At 37.8% G+C, this 21464-nt stretch overlaps 1 protein-coding gene across 1 annotated transcript; it reads left to right on the top strand.

The window, feature by feature from the left end:
• The first annotated feature begins 12006 nt into the window (after nucleotides 1-12006).
• On the top strand, nucleotides 12007-13550 carry LOC110607913. The gene is made up of 2 exons (XM_021747076.1): nucleotides 12007-12360; nucleotides 13398-13550. Exons 1-2 carry the CDS (start codon nucleotides 12007-12009, stop codon nucleotides 13548-13550), a joined length of 507 nt encoding a protein of 168 aa, XP_021602768.1.
• The last annotated feature ends 7914 nt before the right edge of the window (nucleotides 13551-21464 follow it).

Here is a 21464-nt window from a genome sequence, read left to right on the forward strand (position 1 = left end):
CCCTTCTTCCCAAAACGAACCACTCCTTTCATTGGAGACACTTTCAGCAATACCCAATTACCCTCTTGAAACTCTAACTGCTTTCTGCGAACGTCTGCATAACTTTTCTGTCTGCTCTGCACTGTTCTGATTCTCTCTCGGATCATGGGCACCATTCTACTGGTAAGGTCTACTAACTCTGGCGCTGCAAGAGCCTTCTCTCCTACCTCTTCCCAGCAAACAGGGGATCTGCACTTCCTCCCATACAACGCTTCATAAGGAGCCATCCCAATGCTAGCATGATGGCTGTTATTGTAAGCAAACTCCACCAAAGGTAGATGCTGCCTCCAAGAACCGCCAAAATCTAACACACATAGTCGAAGCATATCCTCTATGGTCTGGATGGTCCTTTCTGACTGTCCATCAGTCTATGGGTGGAAAGCAGTGCTAAAATCCAATCGCGTGCCCATCGCACTCTGCAGACTCCGCCAAAAGCGGGAGGTAAACTGAGGTCTTCTGTCTGAAACTATAGACACTGGAACTCCATGTAATCTCACGATCTCATCCAGATAGACCTGTGCCAACTTATCCACAGAATAGTTACTTCGTACTGGAAGAAAATGAGCAGATTTCGTGAGTCTGTCCACAATCACCCATATTGAGTCTATCCTGTTGGACGCTGCTGGTAAACCCACTACAAAATCCATGGCTATGTTCTCCCATTTCCACTCTGGAATCGGTAATGGGTTAAGCATTCCGGCTGGTTTCTGATGCTCTAGTTTCACCCTCTGGCAAACCTCACAGGCTGTCACGAACTGTGCCACTTCTTTCTTCATGGCTGGCCACCAATAAACCTTTTTCAGATCCTGATACATCTTGGTGGCTCCTGGGTGAACACTATACCTCGCATTATGAGCTTCCCTCATAATGTCTTCCTTCACACTGCTCCTATCTGGTACACAAAGTCGACTCCCATAGCGAAGGATCCCTTTATTATCAAATCTGAACTCTGCATTGTTGCCTGACTGAACAGTCCTGGCAATGTTCATCAACTCAGGGTCCTCATGCTGTCTCTGAGCTATCTGCTCCAGAAACACAGGTGTCACTCTCATCTGTGCTATCAACGCACCTGTACCAGACAACTCTAGCTGTAATCCTTCTTCCAAGAGCTTGTACAGCTCTGACACGACTGGTCTCCGCTCTGCTGCTATATAGGATAAACTGCCTAGTGACTTCCGGCTTAGGGCGTCTGCTACAACATTCACCTTACCCGGATGATACTGGATCTTACAATCATAATCACTGAGCAATTCGACCCATCTTCGCTGCCTCAAATTCAGCTCTCTTTGACTCAAGATGTACTGTAAACTCTTGTGATCAGTGAAGATCTCACATTTAACTCCGTAGAGGTAATGTCGCCACATCTTAAGTGCAAAGATAACTGCTGCCATCTCTAGGTCATGGGTAGGGTAATTCAACTCGTGCTTCTTCAACTGTCTAGAAGCATAAGCTATCACCCTATCACTCTGCATCAACACACAACCCAATCCCACTCGAGATGCATCACAGAACACTGTGAAATCCTCATTACTCACAGGCAGAGCTAACACTGGTGCTGTGGTTAATCTTCTCTTGAGCTCTTCAAAGCTCTCTTCACACTGGTCTGACCAGATAAACTTCTAGTTCTTCTGAGTTAATTTGGTCATCGGAGCTGCTATCTTTGAGAAGTTCTGAACGAACCTCCTGTAGTAACCTGCCAGTCCCAGAAAGCTTTTAATCTCAGTCACTGTAGTGGGTCTGGGCCAGTTAGCTACAGCCTCTATCTTTTTGGGGTCTACCTCAATACCCTCTACTGATACCACATGTCCCAAGAAAGCAATGCTCCTCAACCAAAACTCACACTTTGAGAACTTGGCATACAAACCATGCTCTCTCAGTGTCTGCAGAACTATCCTCAGATGCTGGGCATGCTCCTCTGCATCTCTGGAATACACTAAGATATCATCGATAAACACAATGACAAAGTGATCCAGAAACTCACTGAATACTCTGTTCATGAGATCCATAAATGCTGCAGGGGCATTAGTCAACCCGAACGGCATCACTAAGAACTCATAATGCCCATATCTAGTTCTGAAAGCTGTCTTAGGCACATCTGTCTCTCGGACTCTCAACTGATGATACCCGGATCTCAGATATATTTTCGAGAAACAACCTGCTCCAGCTAGCTGGTCAAACAGATCATCAATCCGAGGTAAGGGATATCTATTCTTGGTAGTGACCTTGTTCAACTGTCTGTAGTCGATACAAAGTCGGAGGGATCCATCCTTCTTTCTGACAAAAAGCACTGGAGCACCCCAAGGTGAGGTACTGGGGCGGATGAAACCCTTATCTACCAAGTCCTGCAACTGTTCTTTCAACTCTTTTAACTCTGCTGGTGCCATCCTGTAGGGAGGAATAGAGATAGGTCTGGTATCAGGCATCAATTCAATTTCAAACTCTATCTCCCTACCAGGTGGTAGTCCTGGAAGTTCGTCTGGAAAAACATCGAGAAACTCTCGGACTACTGGTACTGTAGCTGGTTCCCTCACCTGACTGTCTAGCTCTCTCACATGAGCTAGGAACCCCTGACAACCCCTCCTAAGCAAACGACGAGCCTGAAGGGCTGAAATCATACCTCTGGGTGTACCTCTCCTGTCTCCTCTGAAGACACACTCTGACCCATCCTGGTCTCTGAGACTCACTAGCTTCTCTCTACAGTCCAAAGTAGCACTATATGTAGATAACCAATCCATCCCTAGAATGACATCAAAATCCGTCAAATCTAGAACCACAAGGTCAGCTGGAAGGTATCTACCCTCTATAAACACTGGACTGAAACGACAGACTGACACTGCCACTGATGGGTTACACTTAGGTCCACTGACCCAGAGAGGATACTCTAACTCAGAACTGATCAAACCCAATCTCTCTATGGCTCTCGAAGCAATAAAGGAATGAGAAGCACCGGGGTCCATCAAAGCATACACATCTGAACATCCAATGATGAGATTACCTGACACCACCGTGTTCGACGTGTTAGCCTCCTCCTGTGTCACAGTGAAAATCCGTGCTGGGGCTACCGGATTTCCACCTCGGGAACCTGCTGCTGAAGTAGAGGCTGCCCCTCTCCCTCTACCTCTGCCACTATTCTGAGGCATGACTGGCGCTGCTAGCCGTACAACTGGCTGTACTACACTGCCTAAACTCATCTGCTGGGATGGTGCAAATGTCACCTGCGGACAATTCCGAGCGATATGCCCTTCCTGTCCACAGCGAAAACAAGCTGTAGATCCCAACTGACAAACTCCTCCATGTGGTTTTCCGCATCTTTTGCAGACTGAAGCTGTGCCAGAGCTTGAGCCACTACCTAGTCCCAGACCTGACTTGACTTTACTCCAGAACTTACTCTTTGTTCCTTTTGCTCGATCCCATCTCTTACCACCTGAAGTGGGGGCTTTTGAACCCGAAGCCTGTGCCTTTGACTGTTTCTGAATATTGGCACTAGCTTCCATTTTCCTGGTTGCGTCCACTATGGTATGAAAACTCTCCTTTTCTGCTGGAAGAATCAAGGAAGCATACCTGGGATGCAGTCTCATAGTATATCTCCTTGCTTTCTTCTGATCAGTATCATAGGCTTGACCCACGTACTGAAGCAGATCCAGGAACTTATCTGTGAATTCATCAACACTCATCTCATCTGTCTGTCTCAACTGTTCAAACTCTATTACTTTCATCTCCCTGGAACTATCAGGAAAAGCCCACCCTGCAAACTCATTGGCGAACTCTCCCCATGACATGCTGTCCATTCTAGGCTCCACATAAGTCTTAAACCATTCTCTGGCTTTCTTGCATTTAAGTGTAAACCCTGCCATCTCAATGGCTCTCCTATCATCAGCTCCCAATTCACTGGTTATCATCCTAACTGCTCTGAGGTAGTCAAATGGATCATCTCCCGTGTTATACTTAGGAGCATCCAATTTCAGGTACTCCGTCATTTGGACTTTACCTCCAGATGAGCTAGGTTCATGTCTGTCAACAACAGGGGCTACTGGTTCTGGTGGTGGTACTGGTTCATTTGGCTCTAGGTGTGCTACACTTGGATGGGTAGGGGAAGATGGATACATAGGATATGGTGGATAGTAAGGATAAGGCATATAAGGCATGTAAGGAGGATATGGCACAAAACTCGAGTACTCTGACATACCTCCCATCGGATACTCTGGATAGCCAAAACCTGAGGTCTGAGCGCCTCCCTGCGACTCTCCCATACCTTCCTCAAAGCTACCTATACCCATGCTATCATCTCTAGACTGATCAATCTCCATAGCTTCCCTCCTTTCCTCTGATCTTCCTCCCTTAGCTGTCCCTCTTCTGCTCTCGTCTACAGACCTTCGAGGGTCTATTGACGTACCTTCCCTGCTAGATCGCTGAGACCTTGCCCTGGGCAATGCAGGAGGACGAGCAGCTGGTCTCTCACTTTCTGGTGGGACTCCAGTCAATCGAGCTGATCGACGAGTTCCTCTCATCTTTACTCTCTGGAAACACAACATATAACATAACACGTTAGCACATAAACATCGCATCTCAATAAGACACATGCAAAACTCATGGCATATCATAGCAGATAGGACGCAATACCCTATCCTAGTGGACATGATTTCCTATTGCGCTTGACCACTTCTACCCTGTATGAGCCCAACACTGTCTCTATAGGTCCGATCATGTGAACCTAGGGCTCTGATACCAATCTGTAACGACCCCAAAATGGACTGTCACCGGCGCTAGGATTCAGGTCGACTTAAGGCCGCCAGAACCCGTAGCAAGCCTGCTATACTCTCTGTGTACCTGTAAAACTCATACATGATCATACATTTTCTGTGAAAATAAAAACTCAATTCGGTACCAAGGCTTAACCTGTGCATGCACTATCTCTGTACTCTGTACTCTGTACTCAGTACCCCTGACTAGAGCTTACTCTAGCTGGGTTAACTCATACCTGTTAAGCCTGGTTTTCACATACAGGAAAACATATACATATACAGATCATGTACAAAACATACATCACTAGGTCAAGCACATTTCTAACTGTACAACTAGTACATCTCTTTAATATTACATGTCCACTCTAAGCTATTACAAATCTCTTTACTCTTCCTGTACTCTGCTGAACTGTCCCTGTACACTGTACACTGAACCTGCAACACTGGGGTTAAGGGAGTGGGATGAGCTCTATAGCCCAGTGAGTAGAACAGTAAAACATCTCAGTAAAATATGATCTCATGGAATGCACCATAGCACAGACAAGCCACATCAAGAGTAAACCTGTCACCACATAGTCCCAGTAACTCTGTGCCAGGGCGTAGAATCGAGCACCTGGTCTTCCTGTCATATATGTATATGTGTATATAACACCTCTGTACTTACCATTGCCAGGGCGTAGTCAAAGGCTCCTGGACTTTGCTATACCTGCCAGGGCGTAGTCAAAGGCTCTTGGACTTTGCTATACTTGCCAGGGCGTAGTCAAAGGCTCCTGGACTTCCTGTCTGAGACTATTGGATCATTCAGCATTCACTCACATCATCAAATAACTATGCAATGCAACATATTCGTGTACGCTAATGCAATCAACCTATGGTAGAATTATGATGCATGAGATATGCTAAACCATTTCATTATGCAAATGAAAAGAGTTAAGTTTCGTTCCACTCACCTCTGGCTATCTGGACTGACTGACTTTGCAGGCTCTAAAACTCTGGAGCAGTACTCACTGCTGCTCTCTCTGGTTCCTCTGGTCTGTACCTATACAGATGGACTCAAATGAGGGACCAAACAAGCTGATGAATAACTCTCTGAAACTCCCCAAGAATCCCCTTAAATTCACTCAACTATCCATGCAAAGCATGCAAAAGAAAGCTGGACAGGACACTTTCGGCGGCAGGTTCGGCGGCCGAAAGTCCTCTCCAGAGACGAAACTTAAGCACCTTCGGCGGCCGAATCTCAAGCTTCGGCGGCCGAACCCTTTCGGGGGTAGTTTCGGGGGCCAAAAGGCACTCCAGAGACGAAAGTCTCTAACCTTCGGCGGCACCTTCGGCGGCCGAATCCCCCAAACAGAGCCGAACATGCAACACTCGCGGGGGCAAGCTGTGGCAGCCTAAGCCACCATGCAAGAGGTTCGGCGGCCGAATGAACCTTCGGCTGCCGAACCTGAGTTCATCCAGAACTCAGCCCCGACGGCAAACAAGCTCCTCCATCCCTTCACTCTCTCAAACCATGCACACTTCAACAACTCCTCAACACACATATACGCATGTATATGTAGAAAGGGGTCTAAAACTCCCTAAACACCGCAACAAACACAACAAACATAACACATAATCATGCTTACAAGCTAAACCATCAAACACACCCTTTGTCACCTAAGCATGCCTCTCTACCCAAACCTTCCTAAAACTTCTGTAAAACAGTAAAACATGTTCAAGATCTTCACGTACCTCCTGTAAACACGAAGATGAACGATCTGAACAAAGAAAATAGATCAACTTCTCTTCAAACTCACTAAACTCTCAAACCTAAGCTTTTTGCTTCAACCCTTCAACACCTTGTGAAAACCAACAAAACAACACACTTTGGCAGGAGCTGTAAAACATAGGAGACGTGGCCAAGCTTCTGGACAGGGTTTGGAGCCAACACCTGTCCAAAATGCTGACTAAGGATTGCTCAATAGTTGGCTAGCCAACTCAGCTTCGGCTGCCGAATCGCATGCAAAACCATGCAACATTCGGGGGCCGAACCTGAACGTCGGAAGCCGAACATTGGGCACTTTCGGCGGCCGAACTTACCTTCGGCGGCCGAACTTGGCTCCTCTGCCTTGGTTCATTTCAACTCAAACCTTGGTTCCAGTTACCTTGAACACATTAAACCATACAACATTTCTTTAGAAAATCATATCTCCTACCCTTCTAGAGGATTCCGACATTCCGGAGTCCACCGGACGATAAGACTTCCGGTGCCGGACTCTAGCCGGGTATTACAAACTCAACCTGAACATACATGTACATAGTCATAATCATAATCATGATCCCTCTGTGGGATCTCATCAATGCCCCAATGGGCAATACATCATGAGATGAGTTGGCTTTCATGAACATTATAAAACATTTTTGATCATGTAATAAAAGGGATACCTCATACATCATGTCAAGCACAATATCTAATCCTCAATATCATTACATGACTCAAACTGTACTTTTACATAACATTAATACATTTATCATGTCCACACTATCTATTACATAAATCAGACTTCATTACTCTTGTAAACCTCCTGGTCTACCCTGTACCTGCAATCCTGGGGAAATGGGAGAGGGGTGAGCTACTAGAGCCCAGTGAGCAGAATAATAAAAACATTTAAATCATATGGATCATGGAATGCATCACATCACAGCTAATCACATCAAGGATGAATTTGTCACCAATAGCCCTCTACATAGTCCAACTGTGCCAGAACGTAGAATGGGTCCTGGTCTTTCTCTTACATAGTGCCAGCGAACGTAGAATGGGTCCCACTGGTCTTACTTTCCGTACCGTACATATCACATCGTCATATCATAGATCGAGGGCTATGGATCATCCAACATTCATCCATATCAACATAAAAATATGCAATGCAACATATTCGTGAATTCTAATGCAAGCAACCTAATTCATCACATGGCATTCATGATGCGTGAATCATGCTAAAAAGTACATTATTTGCTTTAAAACATGATAGGTTATTCCACTCACCTCTGGATAGCTCTGACCAGACACTGGGGCAACAGACTCACTGCTGGGGTCCTCGGTTCCTCGGGTCCAAACCTACACAGGTGGACTCAAATGAGGGACCAAACATACATGAACATAACTCTAAACTATTCCCCAAAAACCCCCTAAAACATCATAGAATAATCATAGAAAAACATGCAAGAAAGGGCTGGACAGGGCACTTTCGGCGGCAGGTTCGGCGGCCGAAAGTCCCTCCAGAGCTGAAAGTCAGGCAGGTTCGGCGGCACCTTCGGCGGCCGAAACTCCCAGACAGAGGCGAAACTCATGCATGTTCGGCGGCACCTTCGGCGGCCGAAAGTCCCAGACAGAGACGAAAGTCTCTTTTCGGGGGCAACTTCGGCAGCCGAAAGGCCTGCCTCCCCAGCCATGTTCGGCGGCCGAAAGTTCCTTCGGCTGCCGAACCTGGTTTCTGCCAAAGGGCAGAAACTTGGCTCCCTTATGCATTTATGCCTCCAAACTCATCCAATCATGCATAAACCTATTCTACAACATTCCCAAGCATTCACAAGCAAACATACAAGCTCCTAGGGGCATCAAACCAACAAAAACCCCAACTACAACACACAAGCAACTCACATTGCTCAAAAACACATATAAAACCTATAAACCTAACTATGAGCTAAACATGCATTCTACCCCATGAACTTCATAAAACTTACTTAAAACATAACATAAGCTAGAGATCGACTCTTACCTCTTGAAGATCGAGAGTAGAGGCGACCAAACTTGGAGTTGGAAGAGATTCGGGTTCTTGAACCTCAAAGCTCCAAAACTTTGCTCAAAAGCTCAAATCTTCAAAACGAAGTTAAAACAAGTGAAAAACTTGAAAGATCTAGAGGAAAAACATCAAAGATCTGTGAGGGGCGGCGGAAAGCTCACCTTGGCCGAAAATGGGGAAAAACTCGCCCGTTTTCGGCTAAGGGACCCTTTTATAGTGGCTGGCCAGGCCACGTTCGGGGGCCGAATGTGCCTCCGCATGCATGCCATGTTCGGCGGCCGAACTGGAGGTTCGGCGGCCGAACCTGGACTTCCCTCACTTGTGCTTTCGGGGGCCTAAAGGCGCTCCCAAAGGCATGCATGTTCGGCGGCCGAACTTGAGGTTCGACGGCCGAACCTGAGTTTTCCTCCAAGGTTGTTTTAATGCAAAAACTCATTTCCATTTTTACTTAAAACCATGAAATACCTTAAAACATTTTATGAAAACATGATTCTACCCTACTAGAGGCTTCTGACATCCGAGATTCCACCGGACGGTAGGAATTTCGATACCGGAGTCTAGCCGGGTATTACATTTATTATGTCTCTTAGTGGCTTAACACACTTTTTCAGTTGAAGATTAATTAAGTTGAAGTTTATTTAAAGTTGTGAGATTTGTTCTTAATTTTTGTTCATCTTAATTTATATTTTCAATCTTTTTCTATTTACGAGGAATACCACCTTCATTATTGTCTTTTTAAAAATTCAAGAGGTCTATTAAATTTTCTAGATAAACGACATATTGCTAATTAACCCAAGCAAATACGTAATTGTTTAATTGAGTTAATACAAGTACCAATTAGCATATTTATTTATGTTAGAAAATTAATTGATTTGGTTTAAATAATTCGCTTACAATTATTGATCAAGTTTGAATTTTTCTCTTTTTAAATCAATTAATTAATTAAATCTACATACTTGATATGATTATTAATTAATTAGAAATTAATTTAAGCGCTACGTGGATTAATTTAATCTTAAGAAAGAATTGGTGGGATTCGCTTGTTTAAACACTATAACTAAACAATAGACATTTAAATGAATTATCTTTTTAATCAATGATTAACTGCAACCTCTCGACATTGATTACCTTCAGCTGAGTTTTTTTTAAATTTGATTATTTGTTTCATCATCCTAATCGCATTATTTTATTTCTTCTTTAATTTTTCTTAAAATCAACTTCTCTAATAGAAACTTTCTTCTCTCTTTTTCACTTTTAAACAATTCTTCTTTTTCTACTTGCCATTTAAATTAAATAATTTTAAGGTCTATGTGGGATCAACACTCATTCACCTTATGTACAAAATCTATTAAATCAAGGGGAATCAATTTAATTGACGGATTCAATGCCTATCAAATTTTGACACTATTGCAAACTCTAACAATTTATTTTTATTTTTTATTTTTTATTTTTTATTTATTTTTATGACCAGGTCTGAGAATAGTAGAATCTAGTTTGATCCAGAAATAGAGAAGACTAGGTTGAAGAAAGCAAGCAAGTTACCAAAATAGGCCAATTTGGCAGCCTTTCAACTACTTGCTTGAACCCCTTTGCATGAGAACGCCAAAGTCCCTATGTCTTCAAGCCTGCCCTAACACCCAGTTGATCCCAACAGAAGATAAATGATAGCTGCAGCTGCTGCTGAAGAGCAACCTCTTTGTATCATATATCCAATGTTTAACGCACCCCTAGAATTACGAACAGGTATGATTCACATGTTACCGAAATTCTATGGGATGGAGAATGAAAACCCACATTACTATCTGAAATAATTTTACGTGGTTTGTTCAAGTATCAGACCACAGGGGATAATTGATGAACAAATCATATTAGTAGCCTTTCCTTTTACTTTGATTGAATCTGCTAAAGATTAGCTTTACTATTTGCCCCCAAGCTCAATTATCACTTGGGCATAAATTAGAGATTTATTTTTAGAAAGATTTTTTTCAGCCACTAAAGCTTCATCTTTAAGGAAAGAAATTAGTGGAATCAAACAAAGAAAAAATGAAACGCTCCATGAATATATGTTATAAAAAAGTGATTGCAAGCTGTCCAAAACATGAAATCACCCCAAAATAACTCAACCTTCACTTCTCTGAAGGACTGTTACCATTAGAAAGAAGAATAATAGATGTTGTAAGTGGACGAGCCATTTCTAAAATGGAACCTGAAGAAGGCAAAAATTTAATCTCAAAAGTGGCTGCCAACTCTAGACAGTATGACCGAGATGAGGACATTCCTAGAAATGCAAATAAGGTAAGTATTGCATCTTTAGATTTTAAAATTTCACAACTTACCACTGCAATTCAAGAATTGGCTGTAGGAAATAATGTAAGAACTTGTGGCATTTACAAAAAAGTTGAACATCCTATATATATGTGTCCTACCCTTTAAGAAGGTGAGTAATAGGTAAATGCAATTGGAGGGTTCAATGGACAGCAAAGGAAGTATGATCCATTTTCAAATACGTACAATCTTGGGTAGAGAGATCATCCGAACCTTAGCTATGGGAATAGACAGCAAAATTTTCAACCAAGAGCAAATTATCAAGCTACAAAATCAAGTATGTCTCTAGAAAATATTGTGCAATCTCTTGCTAATAGCACCCTTACCTTTCAACAGAAAATAAAGTCGAGCATACAGAATTTGGAGAACTAAGTAAGCCAACTTGCTATATCAGTGAACAAGCTGAAATCTTAAGGGAAACTGCCCTACCAAACCGTGCCGAACCCAAAACAGAACGCAAGTGTAATTACACAGCAAAGTAGAAAAGAATTGGAAACTACATGCTCAAAGAGGCTTGCCCAAGGCAGTGCGACAGACCTAATGCTAAAAGCAAAATTGGAGATTTCAGCAGAGAACTAGCCCAAAAAATCAGAGGTAGAACAACCTCTAATTCAAGTAACATGTCCTCCTTTACCTAAAAGACTTGCTCAATCCAAAAGGGAAAGGGAAGAAAAAGAGATTTTGGAGATTTTTTGAAAAGTCCAGGTAAATATACTCTTCTTAAAACTATAAAACAAACACCTAGGTATGCAAAATTTCTAAAAGATCTATGTACTAATAAAAGAAAATTATATAGGCATGAAAAGACAAAAGTAGGTGAGAATGTGTCAACTGTTCTTCAAATAAAAATTCTACAAAAATGTAAAGATAAAGGCATGTTTGCAATATTGTGTAAAATTGAAACTTTGGAGTTAAGAAGACAATGTGTGATTTAGGAGTTTCAATAAATGTTATGCCTCTATCTATTTACTTGTCTTTGGATGCAGGTCCTCTGAAACAAACAAGAGTCACACTCCAACTCGCCGATAGATGAATAGTCTACCCTAAGGGCGTGTTAGAGGATGTCTTAGTTCAAGTAGCGAAATTAATCTTTTCAGGAGACTTTTTTTGTCTTAGACATGGAAGATGATAGTTCATTCAACTCTATCGATTTGTTGCTAGGGAGACAATTTCTCAGCACAGCTAGAATGAAGATCGACATGCGTGAAGGCACGCTCACAATGGAGTTTGACAGAGAAGAGGTAAAATTTGATGTCTACGATGCAATGAAGTACTCTGATGGCAATTTTTCCCTTTGCAGCATAGACATTGTTGATCCTTTCGCTCAAGAAGCATTCAAACTAAGGAAGAAAGACAAGTTGGAGGTAGTTGTAACCAAAAACTTAACATTGGACAGCCTTGACAATAGCACATCTCAACTCGATGAGGAAATCGTAGAAACAGTTCGCTCATTGGACACATCAAGCCATAACGTAAGTATTTTTAACTCGCTTTAAATACCCAAAACTTACCAAAAACTTCTTCCTTCTATTCTTCAGGCACCAAAAATTGAGTTTAAAACACTTTCTACGCACTTAAAATATGTATTCTTAAGAAGTAAGAACACACTTCCGGTCATAATTTCTAATATAAGTGAGGAAGTAAAGAATAAACTTGTTCAGGTATTGAAAGAGTATAAAGAAGCGGTCGGGTGGAAAATCGCAGATCTCAAAGGATTAAGTCCCTCTATATACATGCACAAGATCCTCCTTGAAAAGGATAGTAAAATGAAAAGGGAAGCACAAAGAAGGTTGAATCCACCTATGATGGAGGTTGTAAAAAAGGACATGTTAAAATTACTTGATACAAAAATAATATATCCAAGTTTAAAAAGCAATTGGGTAAGTCTAGTCTAAGTCGTACCCGAAAGACAGGAATAACAGTGATAACCAATTCAGAAGGGGAGTCGGTTTTCACTTGTATTCAAAACGGGTTGAAGGTTTGTGTAGACTATCACAAGCTAAATTCAATAACTAGAAAGGATCATTTTCCTTTACCTTTTATTGATCAAATGTTAGAAAGATTGACAAGAAAATTTCACTTTTGTTGTTTAGATAGTTTTTCAGGTTTTTACCAAATACCAGTGGCCGTAGAAGATCAGGAAAAAATGAATTTCACATGTCTGTTTGGCACTTTCGCCTATAGAAGAATGCCTTTTGGGCTTTGCAATGCAGCAGCAACTTTTCAAAGGTGTATGGTCAGTATATTTTTTGAATTTATTGAGAAAACAATAAAGGTATTCATGGACGACTTTACAATTTATAGTAATTAATTTGATGAATGTTTAATGAATTTCACTCACATTTTGAAAAGATATTTAGAGTCTAATTTGGTCTTGAATTATAAAAAATGTCATTTCATGGTAGATCAAGGTCTAATTTTAGGTCATGTAGTGTCTAAAAGAGGAATTGATGTTGATAAGGCTACAGTTGATGTGATTAAAGCTTTACCATATCCCACTTGTGTGCAGGACATTAGATCTTTTCTTGGTCATGCAGGATTTTACAGGAGGTTTATCAAGGACTTCTCAAAAGTCACTCAGCCATTTTGCAAGCTTTTGCAAAAGGATGCACTGTTTAATTTTGATGAAAAGTGTCAAGAAGCCTTTGACACTCTAAAATAAAAGCTAGTTGATGCTCTCATTATGCAAGTACCGAATTAGAAATATCCATTTGAAATAATGTGTGATACAAGCAATTATGTCTTAGGAGTCATTCTTAGTCAACAAATTGATAAAAAAAATCTCATATTATATGTATGCATCTAGAACTTTAGATAAGGTCCAGAGTAATTATACTACCACTGATAAAGAAATTTTAGCCATTGTCTTTACCTTGAAAGATTTAGATCATATTTATTAGGCACTAAAGTAATTGTGTTATCTGACTATGCAGCTTTGAAGTACCTATTGAGAAAGAAAGAAGCGAAACCATGACTAATTCGATGGATTTTATTATTGCAAGAATTCGATCTTGAGATAAAAGATAAAAAGGGATAAAAAAAACTTGATGGCCGATCACCTAAGTCATTCATTTCAACTCTAAGATTTGATTCCTTTAAAAAATGAATTTCCTGACAAATATTTATTTTCTATGCAAGTTGTGAGTCTTGGTATGCAGATCTAGTGAATTATATGGTGACCAAAAGTTTTCCATTAGAAAAGAAAAGTTGAAACATGATGCACAACGACATGTTTGGGATGAGTCGTACTTATGAAAATTTTGTGCCAACCAAATAGTAAGAAGATGTGTCCCAAAAAGTGAAGTGGAGCCAATTCTTTATTTTTGCCACTCAGAGGCTTGTGGAGGACAGCAAGGAAGGTGCTGGAATGTGGACTCTATTGGCCCAATATATTCAAAGACTCCTATATGTTCTGTAAGGCATATTCTAATTGTCAAAGGACAGGTAACCTAGGATACCGAGATCAAATGCCCCTTGCCCCGATATTGATAATTGAAATTTTTGATGTGTGAGACATAGATTTTGTGGGTCCATTCCATTCTTCATTTGGAAATCAATATATTTTGCTTGCAGTTGATTATGTTTCAAAGTGGGTAGAAGTCAAGGCCACTAGAACTAATGATTCAAAGGTCGTTTTTGTTTTCTTGAAAAAATCATATTTTTTTTTCAGGTTTGGAGTTATGTAACTACTTGTTAGTTATCGAGGAACACATTTTTGCAATAGGTTGATCGAATCATTGTTGAGAAAATATGGAGTAACTCATCGTACCTCTACAACATATCATCCGCAGAAAAACGGTCAAGCAGAGGTCTCCAATTAGGAAATAAAGTCAATTCTAGAGAAAACTGTCAATGTTAATAAGAGAGACTTGAGCAACTGTCTTAATGATGCATTATGTGTTTATAGGACAACCTACAAAACCCTAATCGGCATGTCACCACTTCGGCTAATTTATGGCAAACCTTGCCATCTACCAATTGAATTAGAGCATAAAGCTTTATGGGTAGTAAAACAATGGAATAATAGCCTAAGTGAAGCAAGTTCTAATTGAAAGTTGAAATTTTAGGAACTGGAGGAAATAAGGAATGAGGCTTACGAGAGTGCTAGAATTTACAAAGAAAAGACCAAAGCATTTCATGATGAATCAATTTTTCATAAAATTTTTAGAGTGGGACAAAAGGTTTTACTTTTCTATTCTTGATTAACACTCTTTCCAGGGAAGTTGAAGACACGATGGATTGGTCCATTTGTTGTGATTAAAATATTTAACCATGGAGCTGTGCAAATTCAAAGTCTAGAAACTGGAATTGTTTAAAGTAAATAGACATAGGCTCAAACCTTTCCATGAAGGGTTCAAACCTAAAGATGAGGAGGTCATGGTTATAGAGGTACCACAGATTGAAACTTGAAAGGAAGAAAGTCCAGCCTAGGACAATAAAGAAGGGCACTTGCTTGGGAGGAAACCCAAAGTAATAGGCTTGCCCAAGTCTGTTCGATTAGCAAGAGGTTTTTCTTTTAATTTTTAATTTTTATTTTATTTCTCTGTTATCTTCAACCTTGGAGCATATTATATCTTATGGACAAGTTTGAATTTTATAGAGATCATATATAACCTTCCATAGTTATTTAAGATTTGAATGGTAAATTATTTGACTAAGTCTTATAACTGCTTTAAAAAAAGGTAATTTGATTTTTGCTACTTGATATTTTTGTTTTTGCTATTTGTTTTTATTTAAAAACCCTAACACCTTATTTTCTTTTCTTTTCTTTTTTTCTCTCCCACGCTATCAATTCTCTCTCTCTCTCAACTCTCCTCTCTCTTGTAGAAATAGTAATGGCGAAGCATCCACACATCAAAGACCGCTCTGACGCGACGACGGCCACCGCGCCCTTGTCCACACGACGCTGCCAAGATTTATCGGACCCCATGACAACACCATCGACAAAAAAGCAACCCACTGGAAAAGCAATAGAAATGCCAATGGTACCATTGCAAACAGCAACCTCTTCGACAACGGCGGTTTCTTCTCCAGTCGCAACGACGAGAGCCATTCGCTCGCAGACAAAAGGTAAAGGTCCCATCCATGAAATGCACACTAATGAAGATGATAAATAGGAGGTCAAGCCAGAGATTCTGTAACAGCTATAGAATCGAAAAATACAACCTAAGACCACCACATTGGTCTTGGGAGCTTCCATAGAGAATAGTAGCAGGGACATAGCCTCCAGCCATGGTGAAAAAGAAATCACGGGTCCAGTATACGAAGCAGAGGACAACAGCAATGAGGAGGTGCAACTTGTTTCTCCTTCAAAAAAGAAACAGAAGAAGAGAATGCCCAAAATAGCTGGCGACAAGTTTAGGTACTTACCAGTGGAACATGAATTACATGGTAACTTCAATTTTGAGGACGATGATAAGGTCAAGTATCAAGCTTTCCTCCATTCTGACATTTATCCTTGCAAAAAGTATGAATGATGCTGTCCTCACACCGTTAAATTTGCTTGACGAGATTTATACTTTGATTGATAATATCAGATGGAGGAAATTTTTTACAATTAACTGAGGTAAAGCCCCATCTATAAAATGCACACTGATGAAGATGATGAATGGGTAAGAGCTATTGCACATTTTCCTGTTGGCTTGCAAGTTTTGGACACCCTCCTTGTTGACGTGCTTCCTCTTCTTAGCCATGATGGGGCAAATGATAGCTTGCCTTTGATAGGCCAACTGTGATTCTTATGTTTTTCTTCCTTAAAAAAAAGTCAATTCATTATCAGTTTTTCTCATTTTATCATTATAAAAAATGGCAATAGATCGAGTATTTTTCAAGTTCCTAATATGAAAAATATTATGATAAAATAAATTTAAATAATATATAATTGAGTAGGGGAAGGTTAAATTTAAAAATTAGTATTAAGTTTAGGTCGATTTTGATTTTATATATTTGATACATTATTTGAATCCATTTATATAAATAATTAATTTAATATAAAATATTTTTATTAAATCTTTATAGCTTTTGTATATTTTAATTGAAAAGTATAATAATAATAGGACTATTAGTATATAAAAAGAAAAATTATTATGAAAAATATTTTTATATAGATAATTAACTATAAAAATAAAAATTAAACGCATTTGTATAGTAATAACATAAATTGAGAGTGTTTCATATTGTTTAAGAAAAAATTTAATCAAATTATTAAAAATAATAATTTTGAGTAGGGTAATTTTTACTAGTATTCTACCTAATTCATATATATTTGATTATGAGAGTAATTGGAAAAACAAACAGATAATTTTCATAGGATAAACTGCAGTTTAATCCCTCCAATTTAATAAAATGTATACTTTAATTCATATGTTTTTAAAAACCTACAATTTAATCCTTAATATTTGAAAAATTATAATTTAATCCCTACCATTAAAATTATAGTTAATTTACCGTTAATTTTTATAAAAAGGATCAAAATACCCTTTTAAGTAAAAAAAGCTAACCAAATATATCAATCCATCCCACTAGCTCTCCTTTCCCAATCTTCTTCTTCTTCTTTTTCTCCTCCAACTTCTCCTCATTTTTTTTCTTCTTTTTCAGTGGACCCAATACTTCAAAGATCATGTGCATGATCACACCATTACACACCCATGCATCTAATCCGTCCCATGCACGATTGCATTGCACCTTGACGCCATTGAACCTATTGTTGTTGCTCTCGATCTCGTTAGCAATGTTATTCTGAATCTTGTCATCGGTGCTACTATGGATCCCGTCGTTGATATCGCTTGATCTCATCTTCGATACTGCTTTTGATCTCGCCTTTGCATGCGATCATGTAGTCAATGCCGCACGACATGGTTACAACAATACCTCCACTAAGATCTCGTGTTGAATTGCCTAACACCATTAGATATGCAAATATCTCACACAATCTTTACAGAGTAGCAAGCTATCGTTTAACTCTAAAGCCTATCCCATAAAGCCTATGAGTTGGGGTTTTATCTTCTATCTCCACATGCTCTACCCAAGTAACCTATTTTGGCATTTGAGATTGAATATCGTGAGTGCAAAAAAAAAATACTACATTTATACTTTATTTGGATGTTTTATCCCTTTCGGCATTGTAATAGGTCAAATGGTGTTCAGTGGATAATCATTTTGGAGTGTTATAATCTTTAGATTCTTTCTAGGTGTGAGTATCAGAAGGGAGTGCTATAATCAGTGTGATTGTTGAATACACTCTTTGAATGAAACTATTGAATGTGTTTGTGTTTTAATTGAAGACTGATAATCCATTTGATTTTGCATTCAAGTTATTCTAAATTGAACCAAACTAATATTTGTCAATTTGGTTCTATTTGATTATACCTCTATCTCAGTTTGGTTTGATTTTCAATATTTTTAAACTATAAAAGTTTATTTGTAAATGTTTATAATATTTAAAGATTAATTTATAAAAATATAAGGGTTTCTAATAAATAATTATAATATCAAAGGATCAATCATATAAAATATAAAGGTTATTTTTATATATTATAATTATTAGGATATTAATTTTAAAACTAAAATGCTTAGAAAAAATACTTAGGGATTCAATTGTAAAATATAAGAGTAAATAATTAAATATACAGGGATTAATTTTAAGATTTTTTCTCTAAATAATTATAAAATATAAATATCAATTTGATAAATTATTGAGACTATATTGTAAATTTAATTAAATCTTAAGAACTTTATTATTTTAGAATGAAAATATATACTATAGGGTTTTTTTAAATCATTTTTATTAAAATAAACAGCCTGTTAACTAGATTTTGATAATAAAAATTAATTTTTTATTTTTTAATGTCAATAATTAAATTATAAAATTTTAAAAATACAAATCAATATTTTATTAAATTAAGAACTAAAATATAATTTACTCTATTTTTATATTATTATTCCATACCATATCACCACAATATATTGATGAAATACACTCCCTCTCCCCTCCTTATATCTCAATGTTGTTATTAATGTATATTATTAATATATTATTACACTTTATATATATAACCATTCATATTTGTTACCATAATCTTTTTTTTTATTTCTTTTAAAAAATAATAACTCAAAAGAAAAAATAAACCATCCTTATTATTATCATCTAAATTTTATTTTAAAATACATCAACCTACATATAAAATTAATAATACTTATTAAAAAAATTCAATCAGAATTAGAAGAGAAAACCTTTTTTCTATGATCTATTCTTTTTCTTCGGTTATCATTTTGTGATCGTCCCTACTACTCAGCTCAAAAAAAATAAATTTTACTCTTTTTTCACTTTTCAACGAGGATTTGTATATAAATAATATTTTCTTTTGTTTATTTATAAATCGACACTTTTTAATTGAGAGTTTATTTTGGATATGTTTGTTATTTATTTTTTCTTTGTGTTCTGTCTTTATATGTAGGTTAACTAAATCATATAATGTCTGTATGTGTCCTAATAAATAAGTGAGAGTTTTATTTTTATGAAAATTAATTGTCTTTCTCTCCACGTTTCACCTATCTTCACTTGTGATATTTCAGAACGAGATCTATCTATCTTAACTATGAATGATGTTGAAACTTTATGTGTTGCTGATAATTTTAGAGATCTTTGCTCTATCTTGCTCTGTTCTTAGACGATTGATCCTAAGGTATTGAGAGCAAGTGAACTCTTCTTGACATACCTTCCCGCTAGGGCGAAATTGCTAGCAATAGTGCTTCTCTTTTTGGGTTCTATGCTCCTTCGTTGAAGGTAGAAATTGTTGGATTATGTTGCCCAAACTTCAATATGTCTCTTTTCAGTTGGGTTGACAACCATCTTGCCCTATTTCCTTCGTTGAAAGTAGAAATTGTTGGATTATGTTGCCCAAACTTCAATATGTCTCTTTTCAGTTGGGTTGACAACCATCTTGCCCCATTTCCATCGGCGATTGCCTTGAGACAGCGAGATTAGTTTTGCTCCTCACTTGCTAGGATTCAATTTCTCGAGCTTGTGTTTGGACTCCTTATTGGGCCTTTTTCTGGCATGTATTTGATGGCTTTAGAATCCATTATTTTTGTAGCCAAATATTTATACTTATACATTCAGACCCTTAATTTTAGTGAAACCAACATTTCCGTATAAAAAAACCTTATTAAAATACTAAAAATATAAATAATTTCATAAAATAATGGAACAATGTCAATCTGGCATAATATATTTCCACAGCAATTTTAAAAGATACATTTATTAAATAGTCCTTAAATTTTCAAAAAATTCATTAATTGATACTTATAATTTTTAAACTCAATAAAAATCTTAGTAAATTGAGATGGACAAAATTTTAATATTCAAAATACCTCTATTTCTTTATTACTTATTTCTTGGGCTTTCTAGTTTCTTTGTAATTAAGCAAAAATTAAACATTCAACCCATCTTCTTGTTTTGCTGAGGACTCAATCCATTCCCGTCTAAGCAAATTAAGCAACCTAGAAAATGGAAGGAACCTATTTCTTTCTCGACAGATTGTGATGCTAAAATAGAATTTTCAATGAGTAACAAGTGTTCATGCCTTCCTAAACACTTTCAAAAAACTCATAAATACACAAATTTATCTGCTTCAAAAACTAATATTTTGAAGCTTTAACAATGTTGCAGACTACAAAGATTCACACACATTTTTCTCACTCTAGCATTTTTTTAGCAATCAAACCAAGCATCGTTATTAAGAGGGAAGAACAAAAAGAAAAAATAGAATACTGGATCTACCCAAATCCAATATAATATCAAATATTTTTATATTTCAATCAAATCCATAAAAAATTGATTGTATCTAAATCTCAGTCAAACCCATATTCATGGAGATTACTACATGGGAGAGAGATCATAGATTAAACAAATCCAGATTCCTAAAAAAATAAAAAAGCAATTGAAACCGGATTCATTACACCCATATGGAGATTTCCAAAGCAAACTACTCAAATAATTGATTTGTCAAATCCATATTTGTTAAACCTAGCTTCATCAAAATCCATGTGGAAACTTGTTTGTTGATGGAAATGTTGAGAAGCCAACATCTTTGACCAACCCATGCTGATATGGTGTGATGGAGAACAATACTGGTGGATATTGGCTGCAATGGAGAACTACTGAAGCATGGGCGATGGAAGATTAGAGCTTTGGGCGAGAACGAAAAAGAGAGAATGAAAGAGTGATGATAGATTTTTCTATAGTGGGGAATGAGGGAACCGAGAGAAAAAGAAGAGTGAGAACGACATCAAACTTCTGCATTTGGGTGTCTTACTTGTGTTGTGTTTGGTTGTGGTTATTTTATGGTTGTCGAGGGCATTTAAGACTTTTCCTTACAGTGAACGAAAACTATTAAAAGTTTTCAAGGATGATATAGTTTTATTTAAAAGAATGAGAGGTATTTTAATTAAATTTAAAATTTATAAAGATTAATTAATAATTTTTTTAAAAATTTAGAAATTTAATAGTACTTTTTTTCTAATACCAGTCCATTAGCTAAATAATTTAATTAAAAAAAATCTGAATAAAATCCAG

Source organism: Manihot esculenta, chromosome 15, assembly GCF_001659605.2.
Source record: "Manihot esculenta cultivar AM560-2 chromosome 15, M.esculenta_v8, whole genome shotgun sequence".
Taxonomy (NCBI): Eukaryota; Viridiplantae; Streptophyta; class Magnoliopsida; order Malpighiales; family Euphorbiaceae; genus Manihot; species Manihot esculenta.

Coding starts and splice junctions, on each gene's coding strand:
- LOC110607913 (XM_021747076.1), top strand. CDS start 12,007: ATGGAAGATGATAGTTCATTCAACTCTATCGATTTGTTGCTAGGGAGA. Junction 12,361..13,397: donor TGGACACATCAAGCCATAAC/GTAAGTATTTTT, acceptor ACTTGTGTGCAG/GACATTAGATCTTTTCTTGG.